Source organism: Cucurbita moschata, unplaced genomic scaffold (genome assembly GCF_002738365.1).
Source record: "Cucurbita moschata cultivar Rifu unplaced genomic scaffold, Cmos_1.0 Cmo_Scf00059, whole genome shotgun sequence".
NCBI lineage: Eukaryota > Viridiplantae > Streptophyta > Magnoliopsida > Cucurbitales > Cucurbitaceae > Cucurbita > Cucurbita moschata.
The window spans coordinates 1,146,377-1,163,482 of NW_019268575.1; the positions used below are offsets into that span (position 1 = coordinate 1,146,377).

The following is a 17,106-nucleotide window of genomic DNA, read 5'->3' on the forward strand; positions in this document are numbered from 1 at the left end:
GTAAATATAACCGAAATTAAATAAAAAGTCTTAAAACACAATAACTCTAAATTATAACCCACCCAAAATTTACAACAAGCAAACTTTATTCTTCTTCAATGTAGCATGAATTGAAACATCTTTTGATAATTTTGACAACCTTTTCTTCACATCTTCATTGAAGCATATTGTATGATTGATGTCTCTTGGTTCATATCAATTCAATGTAGAAGTTCTTTCACATTCTACAAGATCTTCCTTGCTATGACTCGAATATAAGATCAAGAGTTTAATAAATTAATGATATAAAATTAATTAATTAAACTTTTAATTAATCAATTTTAATTCATTAACTATAGGTCATTCCACTCTAGACTTAGAGTTGCACTCTTATGCACGGACAAGTTATGTCCATTGATATAATCATTACAAGCAAGTCAATCCTTCACGAGTTGTTCATAATTACAACTGGATCAAAAGTTTGTTTTACCCATATAATTACAGTTTTCACCTTAAGTACCACTAATTCTCTAATAAACAATTTGTTTATGATCCAACCATAAACCAAGTCCCTTTCGGGCCGATGAGAGGGTTGGACCCCATTGTTTAAGTCCCAAAATAAGTATTTAAGAAAACAATTAATTTGCTTTCCTTATAATAAAAAGGAGCAAATTCCATCTCATGATATTATGTTATCATTTGGTAAAGTCCCCAAAATGGTAGACATATTGAATCGGCTACAAGAGCCATTTTCACCCATACAAATCAAAGGACAAACCCTCATAGGCAGGAGTTCATAATTCACTCAAGATTAAGATCACATGGTCATCATGTGAAATATTAATTTTCTCAATTAACGGATTATAAAGAGATATTAAATATTTCTTAGTCCAGTTTTATACAAACTCTCATTGCATAGGATACTCCCACTCACATGTCACCACATGAACGATTTGGATCAAATCATTTGTAACGGTTACAAAGTGGGTCGTATCAATAGTATCAGGATAAGACACCCAATCTTATCCATATACTATAGACCCTTTCGGTTATTACTTGAACACAATCCTCTTATATGTCAACCACATATTTTTCAAGATTGCATTATTAATCTTGGATTTTTCCTACGATGTTTGACAATTAAATTATAAATAAAATATTAAAAATTATTGTTAAAAACTAAATAATTGATTACGAGACTTTAGGGCATAAGTTCCAACACATACTTACACTATAATTGTTGCCCTCGACTCCAAGGTTCACTAGTCTACCTTGACTTTGTGAGCACACTTGTCCAATCTTAAAGACGCCCTAAAACATGGTCAAATAATCTTGATACCCACGTGCTAATGTTGTGCTTGTACCTTTCCTCTGAGGTCCGTAGCAACTTGTCATCTCTTGGGCGATCCTTCACTTGGATCACCCCATCATGGTATAATCCGCCCTTCACACTCCTAGAAGTCTATAACTTGAACTTAATCTCTAAAACTCGAATCCAAACCTTGTAGCCATGACCTCAAGATTGGTGGATTTTATTTCTTAACATGCTAACTTATCAAGAATTCTCTAAAGGTATTTATCTGCTTAAGGAGTGTTTAATTCCTTTGGTAGACCTTGCTTGAGTGAACTATACTTTATGAGGCTACTACATGATCTGCATGAAGCATGCTTGTCTTCTGGAGTTATAGTCACGGGAGGTTGGATCATAGATACCTCCTAATCTGGTACCGAGCCTTAAGGTATCTCATGCCCTAATCTAAGGGTTGGACGTCTCGCACTTTGTGACGACAGCTCTCTATCTTCCTAAGGTCGATCCACTAGCTCATGACCTCTATCTACCTCATCACTGTATCTAAATAGTATAACTCAAATCCAACATCATCTTATAGGATTAATGTTCACTATTAACATCTTAGATGTCATCATAACTGTAATGCAAGAGAAAAAGAAAAAGAGAAAAAAAAAAGGCGGGGCTAAGTCAACTAAGGGGCAAAAATGTCATTTTGCCCCTCCAGTCCTAATAGAGGTCCAAGGAGAACCTCGTCAAATCCCTGCAAAAGAAAGAAAGAGATAGAGAAAAATTGGAGAGAAGTCAGCCTGGAAGATTAACGGACCACCGCCGGAATCCATCCTCAGACGAGACTCGTACAAGGATCGAGAGGCTAGCGAGGCCGACGCTCCGTCAAGACCCAAGAACACTTCGCGAGGTAAGATTCTGAACAATATTTCTCATATCCGAGTTTTCCCTCTGTGAATCGATCCTAAAATGCTGTAATATTCACCTAGGAACAACTCACTCACGGTCTGTGAAGAAGTTGGCCGAAACCTCAACCCGAAGGCGGAGATCTGAGAGTCGTCTGAGAATGGTGAGTGAACTTCCGACGTTCTTAACTCGTTTGGTAGTCAAGCAAAAAATTACAAAAAAAAATACGAGGACGTAGCCCGTAACACGATCTAAAACTTTGTCGAAGGAATCATGTTGATCCGATCAACGAATCGAAAGATATGAAAATCGGAAAAGAGGACTATGTTTCAATTTTCAGAGGGCAGAGAAGAAAGAAGAAAGAAAAAAAAAAGTGTCGGCCGGCGAGCGCCGGACATGCGTCGACCATCGGCTGGAGCAACGCAGCTTCAGCGAGGCGTCGACACGTGTCACCTGCAAGCCGGGCCGATCGCGACGCGAGCCGAGCCGACCAGACCGGCCGACCCGCGACTACGCGGAGGCGGGCGCGCGTGACCACGCACTCCCAGCGCGCTACTGGCGCGTGAGCGCACGTGGGACGACCAATTTGGCCTGGTTGCTTTCTGTTTGCCCGATTTTTGTCCTGGTTCCAGTTCTAATACAGTTTTTACATGAATAGGGACCTAATTTAAAGAAATCAGTATTTTTGGACACCTCACGGGCAAAGAAACGCTAGAAAAAGGCACGCGTCAACCAGGTAAGTCACCACTCGGTATTTAGTTAGAAGTACTTGTAGGATTCGCTTGGATTGCATGCATGCTAGTAGTTTTACTTCAGATTAGCTCTCCATGTAAATTATATGTCAGAGTATTTGATATGATTGTATTGGGTGAATTACATCAGTGTCGTTGTATGCTTTATGCTTCCGCTGTATGTATGCATGCATTTAATTTATGTTGGAATTGTGTATTCCGTGTTCCGGGTGCTTGATGGACGAATTCGCCCCGTTGAGCGCAAACTTCGTGCTCTGGGTGCTTGGTGGAGGTCATTGCCCCGTTGAGCCGGTATGCCTAGTTTGCATAAATTATATAGTACGAGGTTAGAAGACGATTGCATGCACACTCTGTTAATTGCTAGAGCCCATTTCTATGATAAGCTTAGGGAACTATTGTTAGGAGCGATATGTCGCTCCAGCCAGTTTAATTTTCCCCTAGGGACTTAGCGGTTTACCACGACAAGAGGGTACCTCGGAGTGTTCATAGATTGCTAGCGTGAGAACGGTATCTATAGCTTCGTGGGAGGACCAAGGGTCCCTAATCAGTCCTTACTGCTCTTAGCCATTTCGCATGAGAAATGTGTCCCCACGTCGTACAGCCCATTAGCTGCATGGGAACGGGTTGGGTCACGCCCCCCATAGGGGGACTATATGGGCGTAGGGGTATTCAACACACCCCTAGGCTAGATACCATGTAGTCCCAGACAGCCATGTAGAGGTAGCACCTTATAGAGAGATACCGACCACATTAGGTAGGCGTAAGAAACCTCTAGGCGTTTAATGAAAGGACGATGAGCCGCTGAAACCCAAGGGGCAAGCCCCAAGGGACTAAGATTAGAACCAAACGTCCTAGAACCGAGTAGGAAACCGTGGGAATTCTATTAAATTAAGATGCGAAGAGAGCCTACAAGTAGGTGGCTTACTGAGTATAATTTTTATACTCATCCTTGCTATGTTTTCCTTTTTTTCAGGAGCGCGAGGCGTCGGTCAAGGGCGGGCGTGATGGAGGCGGGGTTTGTCACAGAGGAACGGGTTGTCCCGGGACGTCAATCTAGTCTTTATTTTGTATTTGCATCATTTCGAAATTTATTTTGTTTTGTCTGTTTGTTGTTTAAAAACTTTATTTGAATTTAAGGATTTTCCCTACTTCATATTTAAAACACTTCATGCATTTGTGTCTTGTCGCTAGTCACGATCTATAGTAAAATATTGGGTCGTGACAATAACTGAATATCTTTCTAAGTAACCCAAATCATAATCAAGATCATATAGAACTTATAAAATAATATACACTACTTAAGAGGGATAGACTACATACCTAGTTGTGGGGGGTGTGTGGTCGAGCTGAGTCATAGAGATGTACAACTCTTTACCTAAAATAAAAGTCTATAGGTCCTAAAACCCAAGTGCTCTAATATCAATCTGTCACAACTCGATTTTGGATGTTTCGAATCTCAGATCATAACGCAAAAGACAAAGACAAAGACAAAAGTAGAATAAAATAAAATAAAAGATAAAAATATGATAAAATTTAAATCAAATTAAAGCAAACAATACCAAAAAACCAAATCCAACTACAAGATGGTATTGTTCAAATTTATTACAAACGGGAAAAATGGGTTCGGGATACAATTATAAAACGAAATACAAGGACGAACAAATGCTCCAGAATGACTCCCTCTGTAATCGCGCAACTCTCAAACACTTCCTCACCTTGACCGACAACATGTGACTCCCTCTCTTATCCGCACTTTGGTTCTCTCTTAGTCTCTCTTTAGATCATTTGTACATAGTATACATCTTCTCAGGCAACTTCAACAAGGGAAAAAACACAATGCAACGTCGTAGGTAATCAAACAACTCAGGTGAATAAAAACTACTTGAATATTGAGTCAAACTATGTCCTGATTTCGAACGTAGAGTTGATAATGTTTGGTTCATAATTCGAGTGCTGAGTTGATAATGCTTTGGATCGTGGTTCGAATCGATGGATCAATATTTCAAAGTTGACATGTATACCTTTTTATTTGTTGGGAGTTCAGCTTAAATAGCTTAATGGGTGGTAGGTACAACTTAACTTCTCACTAATATGATCATGTTCTTCATTGTCAATAACGACGTGACTTCTTAGTTATTACCGCAAGTTGTTTATTTGTATAATTGATATCGAACTCTATTAAATTTACTTATGAGATATCATTCTCGAACGATATTCCAATCGGGTGAGAAAATAAAGAAATTGTTCAAAAACATTGTGCTAGCTACTGAGAGTGGGAGCGGGAGTGTGAATTAGAGCTAAAAAGTGAGAACACAAGTGTCGGGAGTGAAAGCAAGGGCAAGAATTAGAGTATGAAAACAGATGAATAATGTAATTTTACATGTATATGAATCCGGAGCGAAGGATTATCGAAAGTTGATTTTTAAAGTGGGATCGAATTTTATTTTGGTCTAAATTTTTGGTCCATCCATAATTTTTTTTTTGGTTCAAATCGACACAAATCTTAAAGTAATCGGGATGGAATGTACAAAAAAGCATTGCGTATGTGGCAAAAAAATAAAGCCTAAAATCTGTCACTTGGAATGGAACTTGTGAGAAGGATAAATGGAGAGGCACATCAAAACTCACGTAGGTGTCGTTTAGTTCTTCGAATTTAAGAATTTCAGAGTGCCTTTTACGAAGAGAGTTCGGCACGAACCACCGTCCGTGGATTCTCATTCTACCCAACTACCATGTTCCCGAGATTCAATTCCCATTTATTATTCTCCTTCTCCATCTCCATCTCCATCTCCCTTTGTTTATCTCCATGAAAAGGTACTCTGAATTCCGAATCTACAATTTAATTTCTCTAATTCGAATCAGTTACGTTTTTGATTTATGCGTCTCCCATCATCCAGGTTGCGAAACGAGATTTAAGGGTGAAATTTTGCGCTATTTGAATCCGAAGCTTACAAGTCCGAATTGATTTATTGATTTTGTCGCTATGTCTCTCCGTAGACGGACTTTGCTCAAGGTCATCGTTCTTGGTGACAGTGGGTATGTGCAATCATCTTCTAGGGTTCCTCTGTTGCTTACTTTTGTACGCGCTTTCGTTAATTTTGAATTTCGGTTTCTCAATGTTGTTTGGTTTTTGTTTCAGGGTTGGCAAGACGTCGTTGATGAACCAGTATCCTTCTGAAAATTGGTTGTTGATTATGATATTGATCCGCGTTTTGAGCGTTTATATGCGATCTTGGAATTCACGGTTCATTTCTCTTAGTTTGCCCCTTCATGTTATCTGAAATACGTATGCCTCTTGCTTCAGTTCATGTTGGAATAATGTGATTAATCTCTTGTTTTGTTGGATTATCGACTTGATGGGAGGGTTGGATAATTTGGATGACATTCTCTTTTCTTTTCTTTTCTAAAATTTGGATTTCATGTCGTTTGACCATTTTTTCATGTTTCCTCGTGTATTTCTAGTATGTTGTGTTTATAGAGATTTTGGCCCATTAGAATCGATGATGAGTAATCATTCCTGTTGAACTGGAATATGGGTCATTAACTAGCTGATCAGATACGTGCACAAGAAGTTCAGTCAGCAATATAAAGCTACAATTGGTGCAGATTTTGTCACCAAGGAACTTCAAATTGACGACAGGCTTGTCACACTTCAAGTGCGTGTTCTACTTAAAATCGTTGGCATGTCGATGCTGTGTAGACTGTCGATTTTGGAACTATTATGTACTCATGTTTATGCTAAATCATTGATATTTGCATTGCTAGATATGGGATACAGCCGGACAAGAAAGATTTCAAAGTCTTGGAGTTGCTTTCTATAGAGGGGCTGATTGCTGTGTTCTAGTCTATGATGTTAACGTGATGAAGTCATTTGACACACTCGACAATTGGCACGATGAGTTTCTTAGACAGGTGGATCAATTCAGTTCTTAAGTTTTACTCTGTTACTAGGATCTTGTACAGCTGGTGTGAGGAAGAATTCTTTGATTGTTTTGCATTATTATTATTTTCTATATATGAAATCATTTTCCTACTGATGATCGAATACCACCGAAGTTTGTCCAGTCTTGTCCAATAGGATTATACCTCTAGGTTTTTTTTCATGTCATTCTTTGGGAAATAGTTGTACAGTAATGATTCCAGACAAGGGGAAGCAGCTTTTTCGTTCGTAGGACGGGTTGCATGTATAGGAACGACTGGTTCAATTAGATTGATCTATTAGTTTAATTTTCTTTTATAATTCTTCATTTTGTTAGATTTATTTATTTTGTTGTTCTGTGATTGTTGTTTAGGTACTTATTTAATAAGCTAGCATATGGTTCCTCTAAAGCTTTGTCTAAAACACCTCTAAAGATCTTTTTGTATTCAAAAAGTACCTTAAGTTGAGGAGCAACTGCCTACGAGGTCATTTGTGCCTGCCTTGTAGATATTGTTTTGGCTTTTTATTCAGTAGCTTTCTCTATTGCTGGCGTGTGCCCGTTTCTTGAACTTCGCAAGGTTATACCCTGCCTCTTTTTATTATTATTTTTTTTCTTTCTCATCGAAGAACTGTTGTTTTATTTGCATTACTCCGCAATTCTTGATTTGTGTTGCTAAGGTAAGATGTTTTTGAAAATTGTGATCGAAATACCGTTGTAGTGGACAATGATATGTCAGAAAAAAGATTTTGCTCACAAAGAGTATTGCAGGCACATGTGCGTTAGACAAATAAAAGAAAGACACTTATGCACCCGTGCTCTCTTGGTTCTCTGCATGTGTTTAGTATGTGTGCTAGTCTGAGTATGTTTTTTTTTATGAGTCTAAATTAGTATTGATCCTATGTCTTTCAGGCAAATCCACCTGACCCTAGGACGTTCCCATTTATATTGCTTGGAAATAAGATTGACATTGATGGTGGGAATAGTCGAGTGGTAAGGAATAAGGATGTCTGGACCTGGCCAAGTTGAACTTTGCCTTTTCTTTTCATGTTGACCTGATTATTATTTCTGTAGGTTTCTGAGAAGAAAGCTAGGGAATGGTGTGCATCAAAAGAAAATATTCCGTACTTTGAAACATCAGCTAGAGAAGACTACAACGTCGATGCTGCATTTTTGTGCATTGCCAAGACTGCATTAGCCAATGAACATGAGCAGGATATGTAAGTTTCTGAATGTGAATTTTTTCACTAGTGTGTTCTCAGAATAACTTTTTTTTTTATTGAGGTAATTTTTTTATTATGATTTGGGTTACCCAGAAAGATATTCAGTTGTGATGACGTCCTAAGATGTTAAATAGTGAACGTTAACCCTATAAGATGATGTTGGATCTGAGTTATAGTGTCTATATATGGTGGTGAGGTGGGGAGGGGTCATGAGATAGTCTATTGACCTTGGAAAGACAGAGAGGTGATGTTACAGAGTGCGAGATGTCCAACCTTAGATTTGGGTATGACAAGCCTGCTTGATGCAGATCATGTATTAGTCTCAGATAGTTTAGTTCATTCAGGAAATGGTCACTAGAGGAATTAAGCACTCTACGAACGTACCATTACCCTTAAAGAGTTTTGGGTAAGTTGGCATGTCAAGATTAAATTTTACCAACCTTGAAAGGGCTATGGACGTCATGGCTGCCAGGTTTGGGTTGGAGTCTTTAGATACTAAATTCAATTTATGGACTTCTAGGAGCGTGAATGGCGCATTATACCATGATGGGGTGATCCAAGTGAAGGATCGCCCAAGAGATGACAAGTTGCTAACGACTTCAAAGCAAAGGCCCAAGCACAACAGTGTTGAGGATTGTTGGGAGGGAGTCCCACATTGGCTGATTTAGGGAATGATCGTGGGTTTTTAAGTAAGGAATACATCTCTATTGGTATGAGGCCTTTTAGAGAAGCCCAAAGAAAAGCCACGAGAGCTTATGCTCAAGGTGGACAATATCATACCATTGTGGAGATTTGTGATTGCTAATATGGCATGAGAGTCATGCCCTTAACTTAGTCATGTCAATAGAATCCTCAAATGTTGAACAAAAAAGTTGTGAGCCTCGAAGGTGTAGTCAAAAGTGAAGACTCCAGAGAAGGAGTCGAGCCTCGATTAAGGGAGGCTGTTCGAGGGTTCCGTAGGCCTTAGAAGAGGCTCTATAGTGTACTTTGTTTGAGGGAAGGATTGTTGGGAGGGAGTCCCACATTGGTTGATTTAGGGAATGATCATGGGTGTATATACATCTCCATTGGTATATGAGACATTTTGGGGAAGCCCAAAGCAAAGCCATGAGAGCTTATGCTCAAAGTGGACAATATCATATCATTATGGAGAGTCGTGATTCCTAACCAACAGTAGCACGTGGTTATCAGAATTATATGACCACGTTTTAAACCGTCTTTAGGACTGGGCAAGTGTGCTCTCAAAGTCAAGGTAGACTAGTAAACCTTGGAGTCGAGGGCAACAATGATAGGGTAAAGTTATGGCCAACTCTACCCCCGTCTTTCAGGCAAAATGTCGTTATTGAGATAAATACACCTCCACAAATTCTTTTCAAAAGAGCTTTCCAAATAACCTCTTGATGTTATATGCATACATACAAACATATATCTACTCACAATTGCATTCCCACACATGGTTGGTATTTAGGTAAAAATTAGATGGAAAGCACTTGGTTTTTAATGCCCCTGATAGATGGTGAATAATCTCCCAAATAGTTTCAAGCTTGTCTTGGTGAAGTAGAGGTGATTAAATATGAAACTCTCAAGTTGAGTTGTTTCGTATGGGGAGATAATGTAGTCTATATGCTAGCTTAGTTGGTTGTTATCCTTAGGATATCTTCCTCTTCTGAGATGCGATCTAAGTTTTTTCTTTCGGTATGTCGATATATTTAAATTTCCAGTTTTATTTTTGGGATGTAACAATTGAACGAGGACATTGTAGCATGTCAAAATCCTAGCTTGACCCTGGCTTTAACATAACATATGCCAGCAATTGCTATGTTTCTTCAAGTCTATACGGATCATGAAATTGCTAATCCTTTCCAAACTAGAACTGCACCGAGTATATATACATTTTTTTTTTTCTTCACCCATCACTTTATCCCCTACATGTTTTTTGATAACTCGATGTTATAGTTTGATGGTTGTCAAATGAATTTAGTCGAAGTGTGCATAAAGTCGTACTCATTTAGTAAAGAAATATTGTTCTTCAATATGGTGATTGGCTTTATGTGTAAGAATTAAAGCTAATACAACAGAATTTGCCGTACACTTTTTTTTTTTCGATTCCATAATTGATTTCCATTTATCAGTTGATTGTGTATTTTTACTGCAGAATTTCATTTCTTGTGTTGTTATAGTTGCTATGCAATCTATGTGCGTGTTTTATTATTGGTGTTTTTGTTCTTCATTTGTTACGAGACCGAAAAATACAAACTCCTTACCGTTCTTGAACGCAATTGTAGATATTTCCAAGGAATCCCGGAAACGGTCGTGGAGACTGAGCAAAGAGGTGGTTGCGCGTGCTGAATCCAGAAACTGAGGGGACTCGGAACTATCACACTCCCATCCTTTTGGTTCCAATTCTTTTTATACATTTTTGCTTTGGTTTTGTGATTCATGACTAATCCTTGATTGCACACCCTCTGTTCCATGATCTAACAACCACTGAGACTTGAGATTATCCTTTTCTGTTCTTTTCTTTTATTTTCTTTTCTTTTTTTTTTTTTTTTTTTTTTTTTTTTTTTTTTTTTTTTTTTTTTTTTTTTTTGAAGAAATTAGCTTCCTTTTTGGTGAGGTACGAAAGAACTTTGTGGGATCTCGTGTGAAGGATCCATTATTTCGAGGATTCTCAGCACCGCTGTGTTTTTCAGTTAATCGTTTTTGAGATGAACGAACACTACGGTGATTCCTGTTCTATTTGAACTTTTTTTAAGGAACTGAGAGTGGATTCATTGGTTTTTTTTAGTCTGATTTATTGTATGTGCCATTAGCTCTTATGAGCAAACCATTAATCCTGTTCATGTCTTAAAAATAAAAATTAAAATTAAAAAAAAAATCTTGAAAGTGTTAATTCTAGTGGGGTTTAAAAAATTTGATTACCTAAACTTCACTCACTCAATAGAGTCGAAATAACAAAAAAATAAAAATAAATAAATAATAATAATAATAATAAATAAATAAAAAGAAGTCTCTTCTTTTCATCTCACTCAATGGTTGGAAGACTTCAATTCCTACCGAAACAGAGTCGTAATAACCAAAAAAAAAAAAAAAAAAAAAAAAAAAAAAAAAAAAAAAAAAAAAAAAAGATTTTCATCTCACTTAATGGTTGGAAACTAGTCTATTAGACGAACACGACTCTCCACAATAGTATGATATTGTCCACTAGTATGATATTGTCCACTTTGAGCATAAGCTCTCATGGTTTTGCTTTGAGTTTCCCCAAAATGCCTCATACCTAACAGTATTCTTTGTTTCATGGTTTTGCTTTGAGTTTCCCCAAAAGGCCTCATACCTGACAGTATTCTTTGTTTATAAACCCATGACCATTCTCTAAATTAGCCGATTTGAGACTTTCATTATCCAACACCTCCAACAAAGCACGCCTCCTCTTAATCGAGGCTCAACTCCTTTGGAGTCTTAGTCATTTTTTACTGCCTTCGAGGAAGCTTGACTCCTTTTTCTTTTTGGAGTCCTTTGTTCGACATTTGAGGATTTACCAATCTATTGGCATGACTAAGTTTAGGGCATGGGTCTAAGAGCCTACGCCTCTAGACATCTGAAAGAGTATGAGCGCAACTACCCCACCCACGATCTGGGACTAGCAGCCGTGGTATGTGCATTGAAAACCTGGCGTCACTACCTGTATGGGGAGAGAGTTCAGGTGTACACGGACCATAAGAGCCTCAAGTATTTGTTTACACAGAAAGAGCTCAACACGAGACAGCGAAGGTGGTTAGAACTAGTTAAGGACTATGACATTGAAATACTTTACCACCTAGGAAAAGCTAATGTAGTGGCAGATGCCTTGAAGAAAGACAGCCCACACATCTGCCCTGATCAGGAGGTAGAAGTATCTACAGGATGAGATATAGATGGCTGGAATAGAAATCTTGGTTAGAGGCATCACCGCTCAACCAGCGCAATTTTCAGTCCAACCCACCCTCAAGTATGTGAGTCGGTGTTTGACCTGTTAGCAGGTAAAGCCCCGAGACAGCGACCAGCAGGGTTGTTGCAACCGTTGAATATCCCATAGTGGAAATGGGAGGAAATAAGCATGGATTTCATCACGGGCCTACCAAAGACTCGACGAGGCTTTAATGTCATCTGGGTCATTGTGGACAGATTGACTAAGGCAGCCCACCTTATGCCCGCCAGAGCTACTTACCGAGTGGACCACTGAGACCAGTTGTATGTCAAGGAGATAGTCCGCCTGCATGGCATGCCAGTGACCATTGTGTCTGATAAGGATGCTAAGTTTACTTAACTTCTGGAAAGGGTTACAGAAGGCGTTGGGAACGCAACTCAAGTTCAGTACAGCTTTTCATCCTCAGACCGATGGGCAAACCGATAGGCATAATCAGACTCTAGAGGGTATGTTGAGGGCATGTGTGATAGACTTTGCAGGTTGCTGGGATGAGCACCTAACCCTTATGGAGTTTGCTTATAACAATACTTACCAAGCAACCATACAAATGACACCATTCGAAGCTCTATATGGGCGGAGGTGCAGAACCCCTATATTCTGGGAGGAGGTAGGCAAGAAATAGCTGTTGGGGCCGGAGTTGGTACCAACGCAGCGGTACAGAAAATCAAACAGAGGATACTCTTTGCACAAAGTCGGCAGAAGAGTTATGCAGATTCTCGTAGGAAAGACCTCGAGTTTGCAGTGGGTGATCACGTCTTCCTAAAAGTAGCCACCATGAGAGGAGTGCTGAGATTTGGGAAGAAGGGCAAGCTGAGCCCGAGATTCGTGGGACCCTTTGAAGCCCTAGAAAGGATAGGGCCCGTGGCCTATAGACTAGCGTTGCCACCCACACTTGCTGCGGTGCACAACGTATTCCATGTATCGATGTTGAGAAAGTACACCCTAGATCCCACTCACATCATTGATCACGAGACGCTTCCCATCCAGAAGGACCTATCATATGAGGAGAAACCCATAGGGATAATGGCACGTGATGTGAGGAGACTACGAAGAAGGGAGATACCCTTAGTCAAGGTTATATGGGAAAACCATCGAGACAACGAGGCCACCTGGGAATGTGAGGATGACATGAGGAGATCTTACCCCGAACTCTTTCGGGGAGGATCAACTTTCGAGGACGACAGTTCCTAAGGTGGGGAGGATTGTAGCGCTTGAGTTTTTTTTAAAAAAAAAAACTAGGTCACAATAGGGGCAAACTAGTCATTTTGCTTATTACTTGAGGGGTCTAATTTGGTTGAGTCATAATTCGGAAAAGAGAAAGAAGAGGGGAGAGAAAGAGGAGAAAAAAGAGGGAAAGAAGATTAGGGTTTTTGAGGAAGGAGGAGGAGATCGGATCAGAACCCGGAGATCCGAATCCTCAATCTAAACTGTTAATAGTCCAAGGCAAGGTGCTCTCACGAATCGCACCTTCCTATTTCGTCAAAACGTCCAAGAACTTCAGGTTAATCCACGATGTCTAGATCGAGAAGTCATTAAGATTTTCGTGTGTTAGCGACGTTTTGTATTGATCCTTGGACTCTTACCCTCAACAGCGTTATTTGGTTAAGTTCTGGAGTGAAGGCGGCCAAGATTGGTGTTCGAATCGGACTTTCAAGAAAACGTGATTTTCGGTAAGAATTGGTGTTTTTCTCCGAATTTGAACTCAAATATTAAGATCTGTGATTATCAAAAAAATATAAGAAAATTGTTTCGAAGGAGTAGAATATGAGATCTACAATGTTCGTGAAGAAAATTTGTTGAATCGGATTATGGATTGGAAGGTAAAAAAATTGGAAGAAAATAGATCGAAACGTGAAAGAGGCCTGGAAAATGGAAAAAACACAAGAGAGAGGGTGGAGAGCCGCTACGCGTCGGCCGGCGTGTGGAGGAGCGCAGCGGAACCGGTGATCGACACGTGTCGATCACCCGGCTGGTGAGGCATGTCCTCACCCGGCAGCGGACACGCGTCAGGCACGTGGATCCGGCCGGCCCGACCTGTGCCGCACGCAAATCGCCCGACCCGGCACCCCTGACCCGCGCCTACTCGGGAAGCCGCGCGTGGGCACTCACACGTAGAAACCTCTAGGGCGAATGTGACGTGCGTGGGGGCGTGTGAGCCACTATTTTTCTTTTCGTTCGGTCTCTATTTACTTGTTTTCCGACCCGATTTTGGTGCTGACCCTATTATTATGTAAATTAGGACTTGTCAAGGAAATTCCAGAATTGTTGGTATCCATTCCGTCAAGAAAACTCGAACTCGGGAAGGCACGCTCAACCAAGTAAGTAGCCATTTGGATTCCCACGAGCAGTACTTGTAGGAACTGCTAGGAACGAGAATGCATGTTACCAACCATTAACTTAGCTAGCCGGACCTAGTATATTTGTATGGAAACTGCGAAAATGGAATGATTAAGGAAAGCTAGATATGAAATGTATATTAAATTTGTTTGATTGAGATTCTGATAAAGTATGTATGCATGAGGAGCATGGAAAACTTGTGAAATCTGCGCTCCGGGTAAAGATGGACGTTATCTTCCCGTTAGCATGTTTGTTAATATTGCATGAACTACTGCATGTTAACTCTTATGCATGATGATTGCTTGTGTTATCTTTCTTGATGAATAGGAAGTAATTATGAGCTTAGATTAGGGTGCTTGTGACTAAGTACGCTAGATGAGACCCTAGATTGGGGGACTTCTAAAATACCGTGCAATTAGTCCCACGAAATGATTACCGACGGATACAGAGCCTAGAATTCCAAACCCGTTAGGTTTGTGAGACTAGGCACGAGAATCCTAGAGATACATGAAATTCAAGTCTAAGCCACCAAAGTTCCACCCTAGAAAGGATAATAGGTCACCACGGTAACTGTAGGTAGCCCGCTAGAGTTGAGCAGTGTAGATAGTGTCATCAGAACTTCCACTTCCCTCTCTCCTCCGATACTGTACAGTTGAGACAGAGCTCCGGTACGGTGATCGTTGAGTTTAGCAGATCTGGATAAGGAAGTGTGATAGGTGTCCAAACCTAGTGGTGATAGCTAAGGGGTCTTCTGAACAGGATTCTTGGGCCATAGAAACCCGTCCCTGAACAGGGGACGTGGAGCCACATAGGATGACTCAGTAGCTGACCGACACACAGGGGGTCACACCCCATTTAGTGGATGTATGGTCTCGTGTGAGGGTCGTCAGCTAACCTCCATGGATGATGTTCAGAGAGAGTCACGTTTTTCAGATCTAGCCATATAATCCCCTCAGATTTACTTAAGAGGTCGCGCCTCACCTCAGGACACTGATCATTTCACTGTTTAAGATGGGCAAGCCTAAGATACAGAAAAGAGAGTTACAGCTTAGATCACACTTCTTAGAAACCCGAGAAAGACCGTGGTTACCTACCAAGATAAGGATGCGAAAAGAGCCTACAAGTAGGCTGCTTACTGAGTATTTTTATACTCATTCCTTTCTACTCTTTTTTTCAGGTGAGTGATGCCATGAATCGAGGCGGGAATGCTGTTGGATCGGTATGGCAACCCTAGAGGGGGGGTGAATAGGGTTTTAACGATAAAAGTGTTTAAATGTGATTAATTTTTCTAAAGATGAAACTTTTTACAAATAAGTAGAAGATGATAATTTTGTAATTCAAGTCAAACAATAATCAAGTAGAAAATGCAATAAATCACAATAATAATTTTGAAATTAAATAGGAAAGAGTTAGAAAAAATGACACCGTAGTTTTATAGTGGTTCGGTCAAACTCGACCTACTCCACTCCCCAAGCGCCTCTTAGGAATTTGAATAAAGAACTTTCTCGACTCTTTCCACGGATCTGAGTCAAACCGCTACACCGCTCTTTTTACGAGTTCAAGAACAAACTCAATCCTTTCCACGGCGCAGGATCAAACCGATACAAGTATTTGAGTTTGATAACACACCACAACTCTCTCAAAGAGTAGATTTACAATTTGGGATACTCACAACTATTTCCTCACAATACAATAATAATCCCTCTCAAGAATAAGATGAAGAGAAATAAACTTGTAAGCTTGGAGAGAGCAACAAACAATGGAGACTTTGAACAAATGAGGATTGGAGAATGTATGTAAGTTGTGTATTTTAAAATGTGGGGAAGAAGAGTTTATATAGAGGAGAAAAGTGGCAAAATGTAGGATTGAATATTAGCCATTGGATTGTGTTAAGAATAATGGAAGGTGGAGATTAAAAGTAAATAAATAAGAAAATTTTCTAAATTCATTTATTTCAAAATTTTAATATAATAATAATATAATATAATAATAATAAAAAGTTATGTGANTAACGGTCAAATGAAATTCAAAATTTATTATAAATATAATAATATAATAATAATAAAAACTATGTGAGTAACTACCAAAATTTTAAAATATAATAATATAATAATATAATATAGTAATAATAAAAATTGATGTGAGTGACGGTTAGATTCAAATTTATATTTTGTAAAAATAACTTTATTTAAAAATATAATAATAAGAAGAAAAAACTCCACCATTTGTTACTCTCCCAAAATTATAGATGTCATACTTTGATATATTTTGATTTGTCCATCATTTTGATTTTGTTGACACATCATCACGTTGGGTATGTTGTCTCGATTGTAATTTATTCGTTTTAGCTCTGATTTGAGTAATTGAAAAGTCGTTGAAATCGTTATTCCCGACCTTATACTGTGGACAGTTCAAAATACTGAAAATAGTTAATAATTAAAAGTAGGTTTGTTATCATCAAAACGTCAATTAATTGATTGAAATTAATTAAAGCGAGATCAAGGGCCAAAAAGCCAACAAATGCATGCTGAATCTTTAACACAGAGGAGTGTCCCAGGCCGTCTAGGAGGAGTCTGTGCATAATTTTGTTTAGATCTGTCATGCATTGTTTTGTAAACCGTTTACATACTTTTCATGCTTGAACACCTTGATTCGGATTTCAAACCTTTTACATAATTGCTAAAGTTTTTTTTTGTAATCTCGTCTTCTCTATTTGCTTTTACATGAT

The 17,106-nt window shown here is 39.1% G+C and overlaps 1 protein-coding gene and 2 long non-coding RNA genes across 3 annotated transcripts; 2 read left to right on the top strand and 1 right to left on the bottom strand.

Annotated features, from left to right (window-relative positions):
* Nucleotides 1-1,613: 1,613 nt before the first annotated feature.
* Nucleotides 1,614-12,679, bottom strand: LOC111436730. Its single transcript, XR_002709318.1, has 3 exons — nt 12,587-12,679; nt 4,642-4,644; nt 1,614-1,624 (listed from the first exon to the last, which is right to left on the bottom strand). It is a non-coding gene; the product is annotated as an uncharacterized LOC111436730 (long non-coding RNA).
* On the top strand, nt 5,475-10,861 carry LOC111436729 (ras-related protein Rab7-like). Its single transcript, XM_023074443.1, has 8 exons — nt 5,475-5,748; nt 5,832-5,970; nt 6,074-6,100; nt 6,491-6,590; nt 6,700-6,846; nt 7,764-7,844; nt 7,926-8,071; nt 10,360-10,861. The coding sequence occupies exons 2-8, from the start codon at nt 5,918-5,920 to the stop codon at nt 10,421-10,423; spliced, it is 618 nt and encodes a 205-aa protein (XP_022930211.1). The 5' UTR covers nt 5,475-5,748; nt 5,832-5,917; the 3' UTR covers nt 10,424-10,861.
* Nucleotides 12,680-13,482: 803 nt separating the features above from the next.
* Nucleotides 13,483-14,343, top strand: LOC111436710. Its single transcript, XR_002709311.1, has 3 exons — nt 13,483-13,542; nt 13,634-13,711; nt 14,281-14,343. It is a non-coding gene; the product is annotated as an uncharacterized LOC111436710 (long non-coding RNA).
* Nucleotides 14,344-17,106: the final 2,763 nt, after the last annotated feature.

Bases quoted from the DNA above. Each gene is read 5' to 3' on its own strand.
- LOC111436729 (XM_023074443.1), top strand. From the start codon at position 5,918: ATGTCTCTCCGTAGACGGACTTTGCTCAAGGTCATCGTTCTTGGTGAC. The intron at 6,591-6,699 runs GTGCGTGTTCTA...TTGCATTGCTAG, and splicing joins ACAGGCTTGTCACACTTCAA to ATATGGGATACAGCCGGACA. The intron at 6,847-7,763 runs GTGGATCAATTC...TATGTCTTTCAG, and splicing joins ACGATGAGTTTCTTAGACAG to GCAAATCCACCTGACCCTAG.